The sequence below is a fragment of the Bombina bombina genome, chromosome 5 (assembly GCF_027579735.1).
Source record: "Bombina bombina isolate aBomBom1 chromosome 5, aBomBom1.pri, whole genome shotgun sequence".
NCBI classification, from domain to species: domain Eukaryota; kingdom Metazoa; phylum Chordata; class Amphibia; order Anura; family Bombinatoridae; genus Bombina; species Bombina bombina.
The window spans coordinates 575,541,881-575,556,331 of NC_069503.1; the positions used below are offsets into that span (position 1 = coordinate 575,541,881).

At 38.8% G+C, this 14,451-nt stretch overlaps 1 protein-coding gene across 1 annotated transcript in view; it reads right to left on the reverse strand.

The window, feature by feature from the left end:
• The window catches only part of RECK (reversion inducing cysteine rich protein with kazal motifs), a 445,421-nt gene that overhangs the window by 89,779 nt on the left and 341,191 nt on the right, over positions 1 to 14,451 (reverse strand). Inside the window, exon 10 of the mRNA XM_053714521.1 lies at positions 11,986 to 12,165. Coding sequence (XP_053570496.1) covers positions 11,986 to 12,165 — 180 coding nt within the window. The remainder of the gene's footprint in view (positions 1 to 11,985; positions 12,166 to 14,451) is intronic.

Consider the following 14,451-nt stretch of genomic DNA (forward strand, 5'->3'; position numbering starts at 1 on the left):
AGCTTTTGGAAGATCCGCACCTTCCTACATCTGGTGTTAAGCGATCTTTTTTTAAGACTATCCAGCGTAGCATCTGCGAGTAGATTAAAATCTCCAGCAATAATTAGATTACGCCCTATAAATCTATGTAATTTAACTGTTAGGGCTGACCAGAAGTTGTAATCGATTTGGTTAGGCCCATAAATGTTACATATTACATAGTGTATCTTATTAATCTCCATCTCCAAGATTAAAAACCGACCCTCAGGGTCCGCTTCAGTATTATCTATATGGTATTCCAAATTCTTACTCAATAGTATAGCTACCCCCCTCTTTCTAGAAGAGGACGGCGCGGCAACAACCTCCCCAACCCACTTAGATTTAAGTTTGAGAATTTCTGGGGGCTTAAGATGTAATTCCTGGAGCAAGACTATATCAGGATTAAATTTCCCCAAATGTTTTATTATGGACTTCCTTTTAATTGGGGAGGTTATACCCCCCACGTTCCAGGATAATAAATTAAATTTAGGGCCCATCACTTCTAATCCTTATCGTGTGAGTGGTGGGGGGACGAAAAACAGGTGGACCTGGCGTGCCGAGGTGAAGAGAGAGAGAAGAGAAAGAAGAGAGAAAAAAAAAAAAAAGGGACACAAAAATACCAGAAACCAAAACAATCTTAACATGAGATACCTCTTTTCTAGATATACATTCCTGACGTTTACTCTTTTATGGTACCCCCTCATCTCTGCAGAAAGTCTCAGCTTCCATGACATTGTTTAGTGTGAGGGAATTACCCTCTCTCATTACCACTAGTTTCGCAGGATAGATCAATTTGATGTTATATTTTTCCATCTGCAACCTACCATAGAAAAAAGACATATCTCTTCTCTTAGACAAGTTTCTGATGAGAAATCTTGAAAGATTAATAATCTATGGGAGCCTAATACCAAAGGATTACATTTTCTGTAATACTTAAGATATAACATCTCATCTTGAAAATTAATAAATTTAAATATCACTGGTCTGGGTCTATTGCCCTCATTAGGTTCTCTACGAAACCCTATCCTATGAACCCTCTCTATCTGAAAGGGAGTAGCGGGAGCTGGAATCTGCAAGGCCTGAGGTAAGATTATAGACACAAAGGCCATCAGGTCTTGAAATTCTGGTGATTCTGGAAGACCTATCACTTTCAAATTATTTCGCCTTGAGCGATCCTCGAGATCTTCAATCTTGGCCTGTAATGATATAATCGTTTTACTGTGTGAATCTATAGTGGGCTCTTGTATATTAAGTCTATCCTCTAGATCCGAGATTCTGTTTTCAGCTTCCTCCAACCTTGTGGAAAACTGTCTAACTTCCATAGTAAGAGATATAGTACTGAGAGAGCCAGTGCCTGCTGTAAGAAGTTAGTGCAAACTGACTGGGGATTACAGTTATGATAGTGCTGAGCTGATCTGTGTCTCTGTTCTCTAGTATAGGTAATTAGCAACATATGCTGCACTCATTTCAATAACAGTCTTTTTATACTGCTTGTCATATACACACTTTTCTGGGCTTATGTTATGAGATACTGAACTGCTCCACCATTTACATATGTCATCAATGCAAAAGTGTTAAACATGCTTTATTCCCTCTCTTTTCTAATATTGGGGAGAGAAGACACAATTTTCTTGCTTTATTTTTAAATTAACATTTTTGTAAAGTTTCAGAACCAGATATACTTAAAAAAACAACAACAAAAAACCAGGGAGTGAACTTATTGCTTAACTAATTAAATTCATTACTTTTACACATTTGTTATTCCTTACATGAAGCTTTTTATGTGTACAGTGAAATGTATGATTTTGTGTGTATGTATGTATAATGTATGTATATATATATATATATATATATATATATATATATATATATGTGTGTATATATATATATATATATATATATATATATACACACACACACACCTATATAGACCTATAAATATATATATTTAATTTTCTATGGCAATGTGTTAATTGATTACATTCTATATCATCTATCTATCTATCTATCTATCTATCTATGTCTCAACAAGTGCACTAAGTTTGACATCTCACATCCACCGGGGTGCTAATGTGTATGTATGTGTGTATTTGTGTGTGTATGTATGTATTAGTGCGTGTGTGTGTATGCATGCATGTGTGTTTAACTATGTGTGTGTGTATGTATGTACTGTATGTCTGTGTCGGTGAGTATGTGTGTGTGTATGCATGTGTGTTTGTGTATGTATGTATAATGTGTGTTTGTGTATGTAAGTATATATGTGTGTATGTATGTATGTGTACAGTATTAATGTATGAGTGTAACTGTGTGTGTATGTATAATGTGCGTTTGTGTGTAACTGTATATGTATGGATGTGTGTGTATGTAAGTAAATATGTATTAGGTTAGTACAATAAAAAAACAGAATTTATGCTTACCTGATAAATTACTTTCTCCAACGGTGTGTCCGGTCCACGGCGTCATCCTTACTTGTGGGAATATCTCTTCCCCAACAGGAAATGGCAAAGAGCCCAGCAAAAGCTGTCCATATAGTCCCTCCTAGGCTCCGCCCACCCCAGTCATTCGACCGATGGACAGTAGGAAAAAAACAGGAGAAACTATAGGGTGCCGTGGTGACTGTAGTTAGAGAAAATAATTCATCAAACCTGATTCAAAAAACCAGGGCGGGCCATGGACCGGACACACCGTTGGAGAAAGTAATTTATCAGGTAAGCATAAATTCTGTTTTCTCCAACATTGGTGTGTCCGGTCCACGGCGTCATCCTTACTTGTGGGAACCAATACCAAAGCTTTAGGACACGGATGAAGGGAGGGAGCAAATCAGGTTACCTAAACAGAAGGCACCACGGCTTGCAAAACCTTTCTCCCAAAAATAGCCTCCGAAGAAGCAAAAGTATCAAATTTGTAAAATTTGGCAAAAGTGTGCAGGGAAGACCAAGTCGCTGCCTTACATATCTGATCAACAGAAGCCTCGTTCTTGAAGGCCCATGTGGAAGCCACAGCCCTAGTAGAGTGAGCTGTGATTCTTTCAGGAGGCTGCCGTCCGGCAGTCTCGTAAGTCAATCGGATGATGCTTTTAAGCCAAAAGGAAAGAGAGGTAGAAGTCGCTTTTTGACCTCTCCTTTTACCAGAATAGACGACAAACAGAGAAGATGTTTGTCTGAACTCTTTTGTAGCATCTAAATAGAATTTTAGAGCACGGACTACATCTAAATTGTGTAACAAACGTTCCTTCTTTGAAACTGGATTCGGACACAAAGAAGGTACAACTATCTCCTGGTTAATATTTTTGTTGGAAACAACCTTTGGAAGAAAACCAGGCTTAGTACGCAAAACAACCTTATCTGAATGGAACACCAGATAGGGCGGAGTACACTGCAGAGCAGATAACTCAGAAACTCTTCTAGCAGAAGAAATAGCAACCAAAAACAAAACTTTCCAAGATAACAACTTAATATCTATGGAATGTAAAGGTTCAAACGGAACCCCTTGGAGAACTGAAAGAACTAGATTTAGACTCCAGAGAGGAGTCAAAGGTCTGTAAACAGGCTTGATCCTAACCAGAGCCTGAACAAATGCTTGAACATCTGGCACAGCTGCCAGTCGTTTGTGTAACAAGACAGATAAAGCAGAAATCTGTCCCTTTAAAGAACTCGCTGATAATCCCTTATCCAAACCTTCTTGGAGAAAGGAAAGGATCCTAGGAATTTTGATCTTGCTCCATGAGAATCCCTTGGATTCACACCAACAGATATATCTTTTCCATATCTTATGGTAAATTTTTCTAGTTACAGGTTTTCTGGCTTGTACCAGAGTATCTATTACAGAATCCAAAAACCCACGCTTAGATAAAATCAAGCGTTCAATTTCCAAGCCGTCAGCTGGAGGGAAACTAGATTTGGATGTTCGAATGGACCTTGTACTAGAAGATCCTGTCTCAAAGGTAGCTTCCATGGTGGAGCCGATGACATATTCATCAGGTCTGCATACCAAGTCCTGCATGGCCACGCAGGAGCTATCAAGATCACTGAGGCCCTCTCCTGCTTGATCCTGGCTACCAGCCTGGGAATGAGCGGAAACGGTGGAAACACATAAGCTAGGTTGAAGGTCCAAGGTGCTACTAATGCATCCACTAGAGTCGCCTTGGGATCCCTGGATCTGGACCCGTAGCAAGGAACCTTGAAGTTCTGACGAGACGCCATCAGATCCATGTCTGGAATGCCCCATAATTGAGTCAATTGGGCAAATATCTCCGGGTGGAGCTCCCACTCCCCCGGATGGAATGTCTGACGACTCAGATAATCCGCCTCCCAGTTTTCCACTCCTGGGATGTGGATCGCAGATAGGTGGCAGGAGTGATCCTCTGCCCATTTTATGATTTTGGTCACTTCTCCCATCGCCAGGGAACTCCTTGTTCCCCCCTGAAGGTTGATGTAAGCAACAGTCGTCATGTTGTCTGATTGGAATCTTATGAATCTGGCCTTTGCTAGTTGAGGCCAAGCCCTGAGAGTATTGAATGTCGCTCTCAGTTCCAGAATGTTTATCGGGAGAAGAGACTCTTCCCGAGACCATAGCCCCTGAGCTTTCAGGGAGTCCCAGACCGCGCCCCAGCCCACTAGACTGGCGTCGGTCGTGGCGATGACCCACTCTGGTCTGCGGAAGCTCATTCCCTGGGACAGGTGATCCTGGGTTAGCCACCAATGGAGCGAGTCTCTGGTCTTCTGATCTACTTGAATCACTGGAGACAAGTCTGTATAGTCCCCATTCCACTGTTTCAGCATGCACAATTGTAATGGTCTTAGATGAATTTGCGCAAAAGGAACTATGTCCATTGCTGCAACCATCAATCCTACCACTTCCATGCACTGAGCTACGGAAGGACGTGGAATAGAATGAAGAACTTGACAAGCGTTTAGAATTTTTGACTTTCTGACTTCTGTCAGAAAAATCCTCATTTCTAAAGAATCTATTATTGTTCCCAAGAAAGGAACTCTTGTCGACGGAGACAGGGAACTTTTTTCTATGTTCACCTTCCAACCGTGAGATCTGAGAAAGGCTAGAACAATGTCTGTGTGAGCCTTTGTCTTTGAAAGAGACGACGCCTGTATTAGAATGTCGTCCAAGTAAGGTACTACTGCAATGCACCTTGGTCTTAGAACCGCTAGAAGGGACCCGAGTACCTTTGTGAAAATCCTTGGAGCAGTGGCTAATCCGAATGGGAGTGCCACAAACTGGTAATGTTTGTCCAGAAAGGCGAACCTTAGGAACTGATGATGATCTTTGTGGATAGGAATATGTAGATACGCATCCTTTAGATCCACAGTAGTCATAAATTGACCCTCCTGGATTGTAGGTAGAATCGTTCGAATGGTTTCCATTTTGAACGATGGTACTCTGAGAAATTTGTTTAGGATCTTTAAATCCAGAATTGGTCTGAAAGTTCCCTCTTTTTTGGGAACTATGAACAGATTTGAGTAAAATCCCTTTCCTTGTTCCGCCGTTGGAACTGGGTGTATCACTCCCATCTTTAACAGGTCTTCTACACAATGTAAGAATGCCTGTCTCTTTATTTGGTTTGAGGATAAGTGAGACATGTGGAACCTTCCCCTTGGGGGTAGTTCCTTGAATTCCAGAAGATAACCCTGAGAAACTATTTCTAGTGCCCAGGGATCCTGAACATCTCTTGCCCAAGCCTGAGCAAAGAGAGAGAGTCTGCCCCCTACTAGATCCGGTCCCGGATCGGGGGCTACTCCTTCATGCTGTTTTATTAGCAGCAGCAGGCTTCTTGGCCTGCTTACCCTTGTTCCAGCCCTGCATCGGTTTCCAGGCTGGTTTGGTTTGTGAAGCATTACCCTCTTGTTTAGAGGATGCGGAGTTGGAAGCCGGTCCGTTCCTGAAATTGTGAAAGGAACGAAAATTAGACTTGTTCTTGGCTTTGAAAGGCCTATCTTGTGGGAGGGCATGGCCCTTTCCCCCAGTGATGTCTGAGATAATCTCTTTCAATTCTGGCCCAAAGAGAGTTTTACCCTTAAAGGGGATATTGAGCAATTTTGTCTTGGAAGATACATCCGCTGACCAAGACTTTAGCCAAAGCGCTCTGCGCGCCACAATTGCAAACCCTGAATTTTTCGCCGCTAATCTAGCTATTTGCAAAGCGGCATCTAAAATAAAAGAAGTAGCCAACTTGAGTGCGTGAACTCTGTCCATAACCTCCTCATACGGAGTCTCTCTACTGAGCAGCTTTTCTAGTTCCTCGAACCAGAACCACGCTGCTGTAGTGACAGGAACAATGCACGAAATGGGTTGCAGGAGGTAACCTTGCTGTACAAAAATCTTTTTAAGCAAACCCTCCAATTTTTTATCCATAGGATCTTTGAAAGCACAATTATCCTCGATAGGAATAGTAGTGCGCTTGTTTAAAGTAGAAACTGCCCCCTCGACCTTAGGGACTGTCTGCCATAAGTCCTTTCTGGGGTCAACCATATGAAATAATTTCTTAAATATAGGAGGGGGGACAAAAGGTATGCCGGGCTTCTCCCACTCCTTATTCACTATATCCGCCACCCGCTTGGGTATAGGAAAAGCGTCAGGGTGCACCGGAACCTCTAGGAACTTGTTCATCTTGCATAATTTTTCTGGAATGACCAGGTTGTCACAATCATTGAGAGTAGATAACACCTCCTTAAGTAGTGCGTGGAGATGCTCTAATTTAAATTTAAATGTCACAACATCAGGTTCTGCCTGTTGAGAAATTTTACCTGAATCTGAAATTTCCCCATCCGACAAAACCTCCCTCATGACCCCTTCAGATTGGTGTGAGGGTATGACAGAGCAATTATCATCAGCGCCCTCCTGCTCTACAGTGTTTAAAACAGAGCAATCACGCTTTATCTGATATGCAGGCATTTTGGATAAAATATTTGCTATGGAGTTATCCATTACTGCCGTTAATTGTTGCATAGTAATAAGCATTGGCGCGCTAGAAGTACTAGGGGCCTCCTGCGTGGGCAAAACTGGTGTAGACACAGAAGGAGATGATGTAGAACTATGTCTACTCCCTTCATCTGATGAATCATCTTGGGCAACTTTACTATCTGTGGCAGTACTGTCCTTACTTTGTTTGGACGCTATGGCACAATTATCACACAATTTTGAAGGGGGGGACACATTGATCTTCAAACATATAGAACATAGCTTATCTGAAGGTGCAGACATGTTAAACAGGCTTAAACTTGTCAAGAAAGTACAAAAACCGTTTTAAAACAAACCGTTACTGTCTCTTTAAATTTTAAACAGTGCACACTTTATTACTGAATATGTGAAAAAGTATGAAGGAATTGTTCAAAATTTACCAAATTTTCACCACAGTGTCTTAAAGCATTAAAAGTATTGCACACCAATTTTCAGAGCATTAACCCTTAAAATAAAGAAACCGGAGCCTGTTACAGTTTTAACCCCTCTACAGTCCCAGCTACAGCCTTTCCTGCGACTTTACCAAACCCAGGAGGTAATACGATACCAAATGAAGCCTTCTAGGAACTTTTCCAACCACTTTCAGATCCACACACATGCATCTGCATGTCTTGCTCTCAAAAGTAACTGCGCAGTAATGGCGCGAAAATGAGGCTCAGCCTACAACTGGGAAGGCCCTTCCTGACTGGAAAGGTGTCTAACTCAGTGCCTGACGTTAAAAAACGTTCCCCAAAGTTTGTAAGTGTGAATTTCAAACATAAAGATGTATAAAATGCCCAAATAAAGCAATCGATTTTGCCCATAAAAGTGTCTACCAGTTTTATAGCCCATATTAAGCCCTTTATTCTGTTTGAGACTAAGAAAATGGCTTACCGGTCCCCATGAGGGGAAATGACAGCCTTCCAGCATTACACAGTCTTGTTAGAAATATGGCTAGTCATACCTTAAGCAGAAAAAGTCTGCTAACTGTTTCCCCCAACTGAAGTTACTTCATCTCAACAGTCCTATGTGGAAACAGCAATCGATTTTAGTTACTGCTGCTAAAATCATCTTCCTCTCACAAACAGAACTCTTCATCTTTTTCTGTTTCAGAGTAAATAGTACATACCAGCACTATTTTAAAATAACAAACTCTTGATAGTAGAATAAAAAAAACTACAACTAAACACCACATACTCTTAACCATCTCCGTGGAGATGTTGCCTGTGCAACGGCAAAGAGAATGACTGGGGTGGGCGGAGCCTAGGAGGGACTATATGGACAGCTTTTGCTGGGCTCTTTGCCATTTCCTGTTGGGGAAGAGATATTCCCACAAGTAAGGATGACGCCGTGGACCGGACACACCAATGTTGGAGAAAAGGTATCATCACATTACTCTGGTATTTTGGAATCTTATTTATATATATATATATATATATATATATATATATATATTTATTTATTTATTTATTTAGTTTAATTTCAGTGGTATGATTTAGTGGTGAAAATTATTAGTGCCCCCCAGATTTGACTGTGGTATCTTATGTGCTCCCCTATATATTGTTCCTAGAGTTGCCACTGGTTAAGAGGTATACTATGGGCAAGATTTATCAAAGTGAGAATAAGAAAATTCGTCAAAAAAAACCTCACAAATGATATCACCATATTTATGAAAGGTTATGCACCTATAAAGTCGCAACTTTTCATGTGTGAACAAATTGACTCATGACCATTCGCAAGTCTTAAATATATGCAAATAAGTTGTCTGGAAATGCCTTATTCTTGTATTAATCTCTATTGGCATTTTAAAATCCCCGTATATATTCGCAGTTCTCATATATTTATGAAAAGTGGTGCATTCAATATTCACTGTTTTTAATCTCGCCAATTTGTAGGTTGTGAGGAGTTAAAAATAAAGAGCGATATTGTTGTTTGGAGGGAAAATGGAAATATGTATTTTTCTTGCTGTATCTAGGGTTAGAAATTGCCCACAACAAGGCGCAGAACCTGAATAATATTAATAATTAAATAACAAAAATGTATACACAAATTTATAAAAAAGTAAAATAATTTAAGTGCAATTGGAATAAGTGTATTAAACAGAACGAAGATGAGCTCCAAAAAAACGGGCAACCTTCCTTAATGAAAGAGAGCCAAAGAAGGGGCAAAATAAAAATAACTTTAATATATAAGAAATAACATTCTTACAAACGATGACTTGATTAGAACAATAAACCATTTACCGGTGTCTAAAATTAAGATTGATAAATAAAGTGAAAATGACATTTTCGCAAGAAAACTAGGATAAGCCATTCGCTTGACATCGCAAAAAGGTTTTGCCCCAAAAATGTCTCTAGAATTTTGATAAATACTGGCGACATTTTTTACTTCACACATTGCGAACTATTGCGAAAATAATCGCAACTTTTTAGGCGCAATTTCTCGGGGCTTGATAAATTTTGCCCTATATAGTTCCTTAAAACTAAGGTGCACCCCTTAGACTCTGTTATAGAGTGCATGGGTATAAAGTGCAAGAGTAATAGTCTCAAAATATAAATATATGCAACAGCACTGTGCTAAGTTTAATGAATGTTAAAGTGAGATTTTTTTTGCATAAAATTTCATTTTTAGTTTCTTCTAAAACAAAAAACCACGATGCATAAGTTCTTCTTGCTTTTTACATATGTTGCTTTAAAGGAACAGTAAACATCTTAAGATTGTAATATATTGGGCTAGATTACAATTGGAGCGCTAATTTATCTGTTTGCGGATGCACGATAAATAACCAGATCCCTGGTTAATTTTATAAATGTGCCCCAAATGCCCCCCAAAAAACAGAATTTATGTTTACCTGATAAATTACTTTCTCCAACGGTGTGTCCGGTCCACGGCGTCATCCTTACTTGTGGGATATTCTCTTCCCCAACAGGAAATGGCAAAGAGCCCAGCAAAGCTGGTCACATGATCCCTCCTAGGCTCCGCCTTCCCCAGTCATTCGACCGACGTAAAGGAGGAATATTTGCATAGGAGAAATCAAATGATACCGTGGTGACTGTAGTTAAAGAAAATAAATCATCAGACCTGATTAAAAAACCAGGGCGGGCCGTGGACCGGACACACCGTTGGAGAAAGTAATTTATCAGGTAAACATAAATTCTGTTTTCTCCAACATAGGTGTGTCCGGTCCACGGCATCATCCTTACTTGTGGGAACCAATACCAAAGCTTTAGGACACGGATGATGGGAGGGAGCAAATCAGGTCACCTAGATGGAAGGCACCACGGTTTGCAAAACCTTTCTCCCAAAAATAGCCTCAGAAGAAGCAAAAGTATCAAATTTGTAAAATTTGGTAAAAGTGTGCAGTGAAGACCAAGTCGCTGCCTTATATATCTGATCAACAGAAGCCTTGTTCATAAAGGCCCATGTGGAAGCCACGGCCCTAGTGGAATGAGCTGTGATTCTTTCAGGAGGCTGCCGTCCGGCAGTCCCATAAGCCAATCTGATGATGCTTTTAAGCCAAAAAGATAGAGAGGTAGAAGTTGCTTTTTGACCTCTCCTTTTACCAGAATAAACAACAAACAAGGAAGATGTTTGTCTGAAATCCTTTGTAGCATCTAAATAGAATTTTAGAGCACGGACAACGTCCAAATTGTGTAACAAACGTTCCTTCTATGAAACTGGATTCGGACACAAAGAAGGTACAACTATCTCCTGGTTAATATTTTTGTTGGAAACAACCTTCGGAAGAAAACCAGGCTCAGTACGTAAAAACCACCTTATCTGCATGTGATTGAAGAATAAAAACTACATTTAAACACCAAAAAACTCTAAGCCATCTCCGTGGAGATGTTGCCTGTACAACGGCAAAGAGAATGACTGGGGAAGGCGGAGCCTAGGAGGGATCATGTGACCAGCTTTGCTGGGCTCTTTGCCATTTCCTGTTGGGGAAGAGAATATCCCACAAGTAAGGATGACGCCGTGGACCGGACACACCTATGTTGGAGAAACAGTGGTGTGTATTTTATTAAAAAATCTAAATTTAACTGCACCAGGCATTATTTTGGGGGTACAGTTGGCGGGTGTTAGAAAAAAAGACAGCACTGAAAAGGGCCTTTACATCGTGTTCTATGGGAACTGTGTGTTCCCAGTAAATATATATATATATATGCTTATATACATATATATTTATTTGTTAATATGTGTATATAGACATATTAACACATAAATACATTTTGGCCCATGTACACAGGCTTTAACACTAGTACATATAGATTTAAAATTACTGCCATCACTGCACGACTTACCCCTTTCGCTGCATGAGGTTCTGTGCCATCTCTGACGGCATCAGAATGAGGCTCCCATAGAAGCCTATGGAAGCACACTCTCATGGGCGCAATGCTTCCCAGCAATACGAACGCCACCTTGCATTTGCATTTCTGTCAACTTGTAATACTAGTGCACATTAGCGTGCGTCGCTATTACTCAGTGGAGCACAAATATTGCTTTTAAGAAAGTGATATTTAGCGCTCCACTTGTAATCTGGCCTATAATGTATAGTTAAGTGTAATTAAAAAACTTTGCATTATATACGGTTGTTATTTATTTTGCCCCATTTCATGTAATGCTCTAAATATAGTTTTTTTTTTTCAATTTTCAGAGCTGGAAATGCATACTGCAGACTTCTCAAGGTATACCCTTCTACTTAAGGGGCTTTAGCTGATTACAATTGCAAAACAATGCACTTTATACTGACATAATGACCATGGCTATCATTGTGGCCCCCCAATTCATGCCTTAATCGGCTCCTCTAAATACGGCAAGTGGTGGATAGAATTTGGCTATTGAAAAACAACTGCAGCAAGCAAGGTCATTTTTTTTAAATGTTTAGACTTGGCTGATTTGTTACTTTATAGCAAGAAACCAGAAGTGTATTGTAATTACAAGGTATTTACTGTCTCTTTAACTAATTTCATTCAAAATGCATTCAACTGCTACAGGTTGTAATCAATACTTTACCTGTTGTTGAAGTTGGTACAGTATGTGAGGTTCCGACAGCCGAGTTGACAAGGTTCTCTAACATCTGCTAAGCAGGTCAGCATTGGTGCCTCAAGTGGGTTGTATTCACAAGTAAGGTCAAACTCTTGCCAGCTATGTGTGTTCCCCCAACTCGTGCTGTACAATTTAGTGCACAACTCTCTAGGAGAAAAAATAAATAAAATATTATTAATAATATACTTAAAGGGACACTAAACCCAAATGTTTTCTTTTGTGATTCAGATAGAGCATGACAATTTAAGCAACTTTCTAATTTACTCCTATTATCAAATTTTCTTTATTCTCTTGGTATCTTTATTTGAAATGCAAGAAAGTAAGTTTATATGTCGGCCCATTTTTGGTGAACAACCTGGGTTGTTCTTGCTGATTGGTGGATACATTTATCCATCAATAAAAAAAAGTGCTGTCCAGAGATCTGAACCCCAATTTTTTTTTAGATGCCTTCTTTTCCAAATAAAGATAGCAAGAGAACGAAGAAAAATTGATAATAGGAATAAATTAGAAAGTTGCTTACAATTACATGCTCTATCTGAATCACAAAATAAATTATTTGGGTTCAGTGTCCCTTTAAACATAATACTCAAAAATGTTCTGCCTAAAATAAACTGTTTTCAAATAAACAACTTTAACTTAAAGGAACAGTCTAATTTGTATTGTTTAAAAAGATAGATCATCCCTTTATCACCCATTCTCCATTTTTGCATAACCAACGCTGTTATATTAATATACTTTTTACTTCTGTTAATTCCCTTGTATCTAAGCCTCTGCAGACTGCTCCCTTATTTAAAAGACTTGCATTTAAGCCAATCAGTGCTGATTGATAAATAACTCCACGGGAGTGAACACAATGTTATCTATATGGCACACATGAACTAGCACTACCTAGCTGTGAACAACTGTCAAAATGCACTGAGATAAGAAGCGGCGTGCAAGGGCCAATAAATTAGCATATGAGCCTACCTAGGTTTTGTTTTCAACAAAGAGTACCAAGAGAACAAAGCAAATTTGATGATAAAAGTACATTAGAAAGTTGTTTAAAATTACATGCCCTATCTAAATCATGAAAGTTGAATTTTTACTAGACTGTCCCTTTAAGCTGCTGCTCTTTCATATACTTGATAGAAGAATGTTGAGAGGTATATTAAAAAAATTAAAAAAATTAAAATCTTTCATGATTTTAAACCACGTTCTAATTTACTTCTACTATCATTTTTTATTTGTTTTCATGGTATCTTATGCTGAAAAGCAGCAGGGATGTAATGTTTAGGAGCAGGTCTATTTCTGTAGCACAGGATGGCAGCACTGTTTCCTGCCATGTAGCGCTTTAGATGCCTACCTAGGTATCTCTTCAACACATAATATCATGGGAAAAAAGCTATTTTGATCAAATAAGTAAATTGGAAACTTTTTAGAAAATTGTAAGCTCTGTCTGACCCACCAAAAAAAAATCTAATTTCTTATAGCATGTTATTATGCACCAGTGTCCCTTTAATTATTATATATTTAACCATAGCAAAGGTGTTAAAGGCAGTTAAAATGGAGCTTTCATTCTTCCTATACAGCATGCAATGTTAAGAGACTTTTTTTATTTACTTCTATTATAAAATGCACTTGGATATCTTGGTATCTTTAAAGAACACTCAAGTTAATTTTTATGATTCAGATAGAACATGCGGTTTTAAGACACTTTCCAATTTACTTCCATTATTAAATTTTGCACAGTCTTTTTAAATTAACACTTTTTTGGGAACAAGATCCTACTGAGTTTACAGGGTATACGTATACTAGTCTGTGATTGGCTGATATCTGTCATATGATACAGGGGGCGGAAAATGGGAGAAAAAATAAATTTGCCAGAAAAAATACGGCTTATTTGAAATTCAGAGTAGGTTTTAAATTCTTGTCTTTTATTATGCACATGTTAATTATGCAACTCTACTTTATTGATCCTTTAATTTAAAAGCATACCTAGTTAGGCACTATTGGAAGCTAGCTGCTAATTGGTGATTACACACAGATGCCTCTTGCCATTAAATCATCAGATGTATTCAGCTAGCTCACAGGCATAGTCCACCTCTATTGTTCTTCTCAGTAGAACACTACCATTGCTAGTGCAATCCGTACTGTTAGTGCAATTCTCTTGTATATACTGCACATAAGTGTACTAACTCCTTGAAACTGTTATTCTGTCTTAAATATTGTCTTCTGTGTTTTATATTGTGCATTGTATCTCTTTTTACTTATGTATCTGTTGTGATATTGTATGTATAACATATTGTATCTCTTGTTACTTATGTATCTGTTGTGATATTGTATGTATAACATGTTGTATCTCTTGTTACTTATGTATCTGTTGTGATACTGTATGTATAACATGTTGTATCTCTTGTTACTTATGTATCTGTTGTGATATTGTATGTATAACAT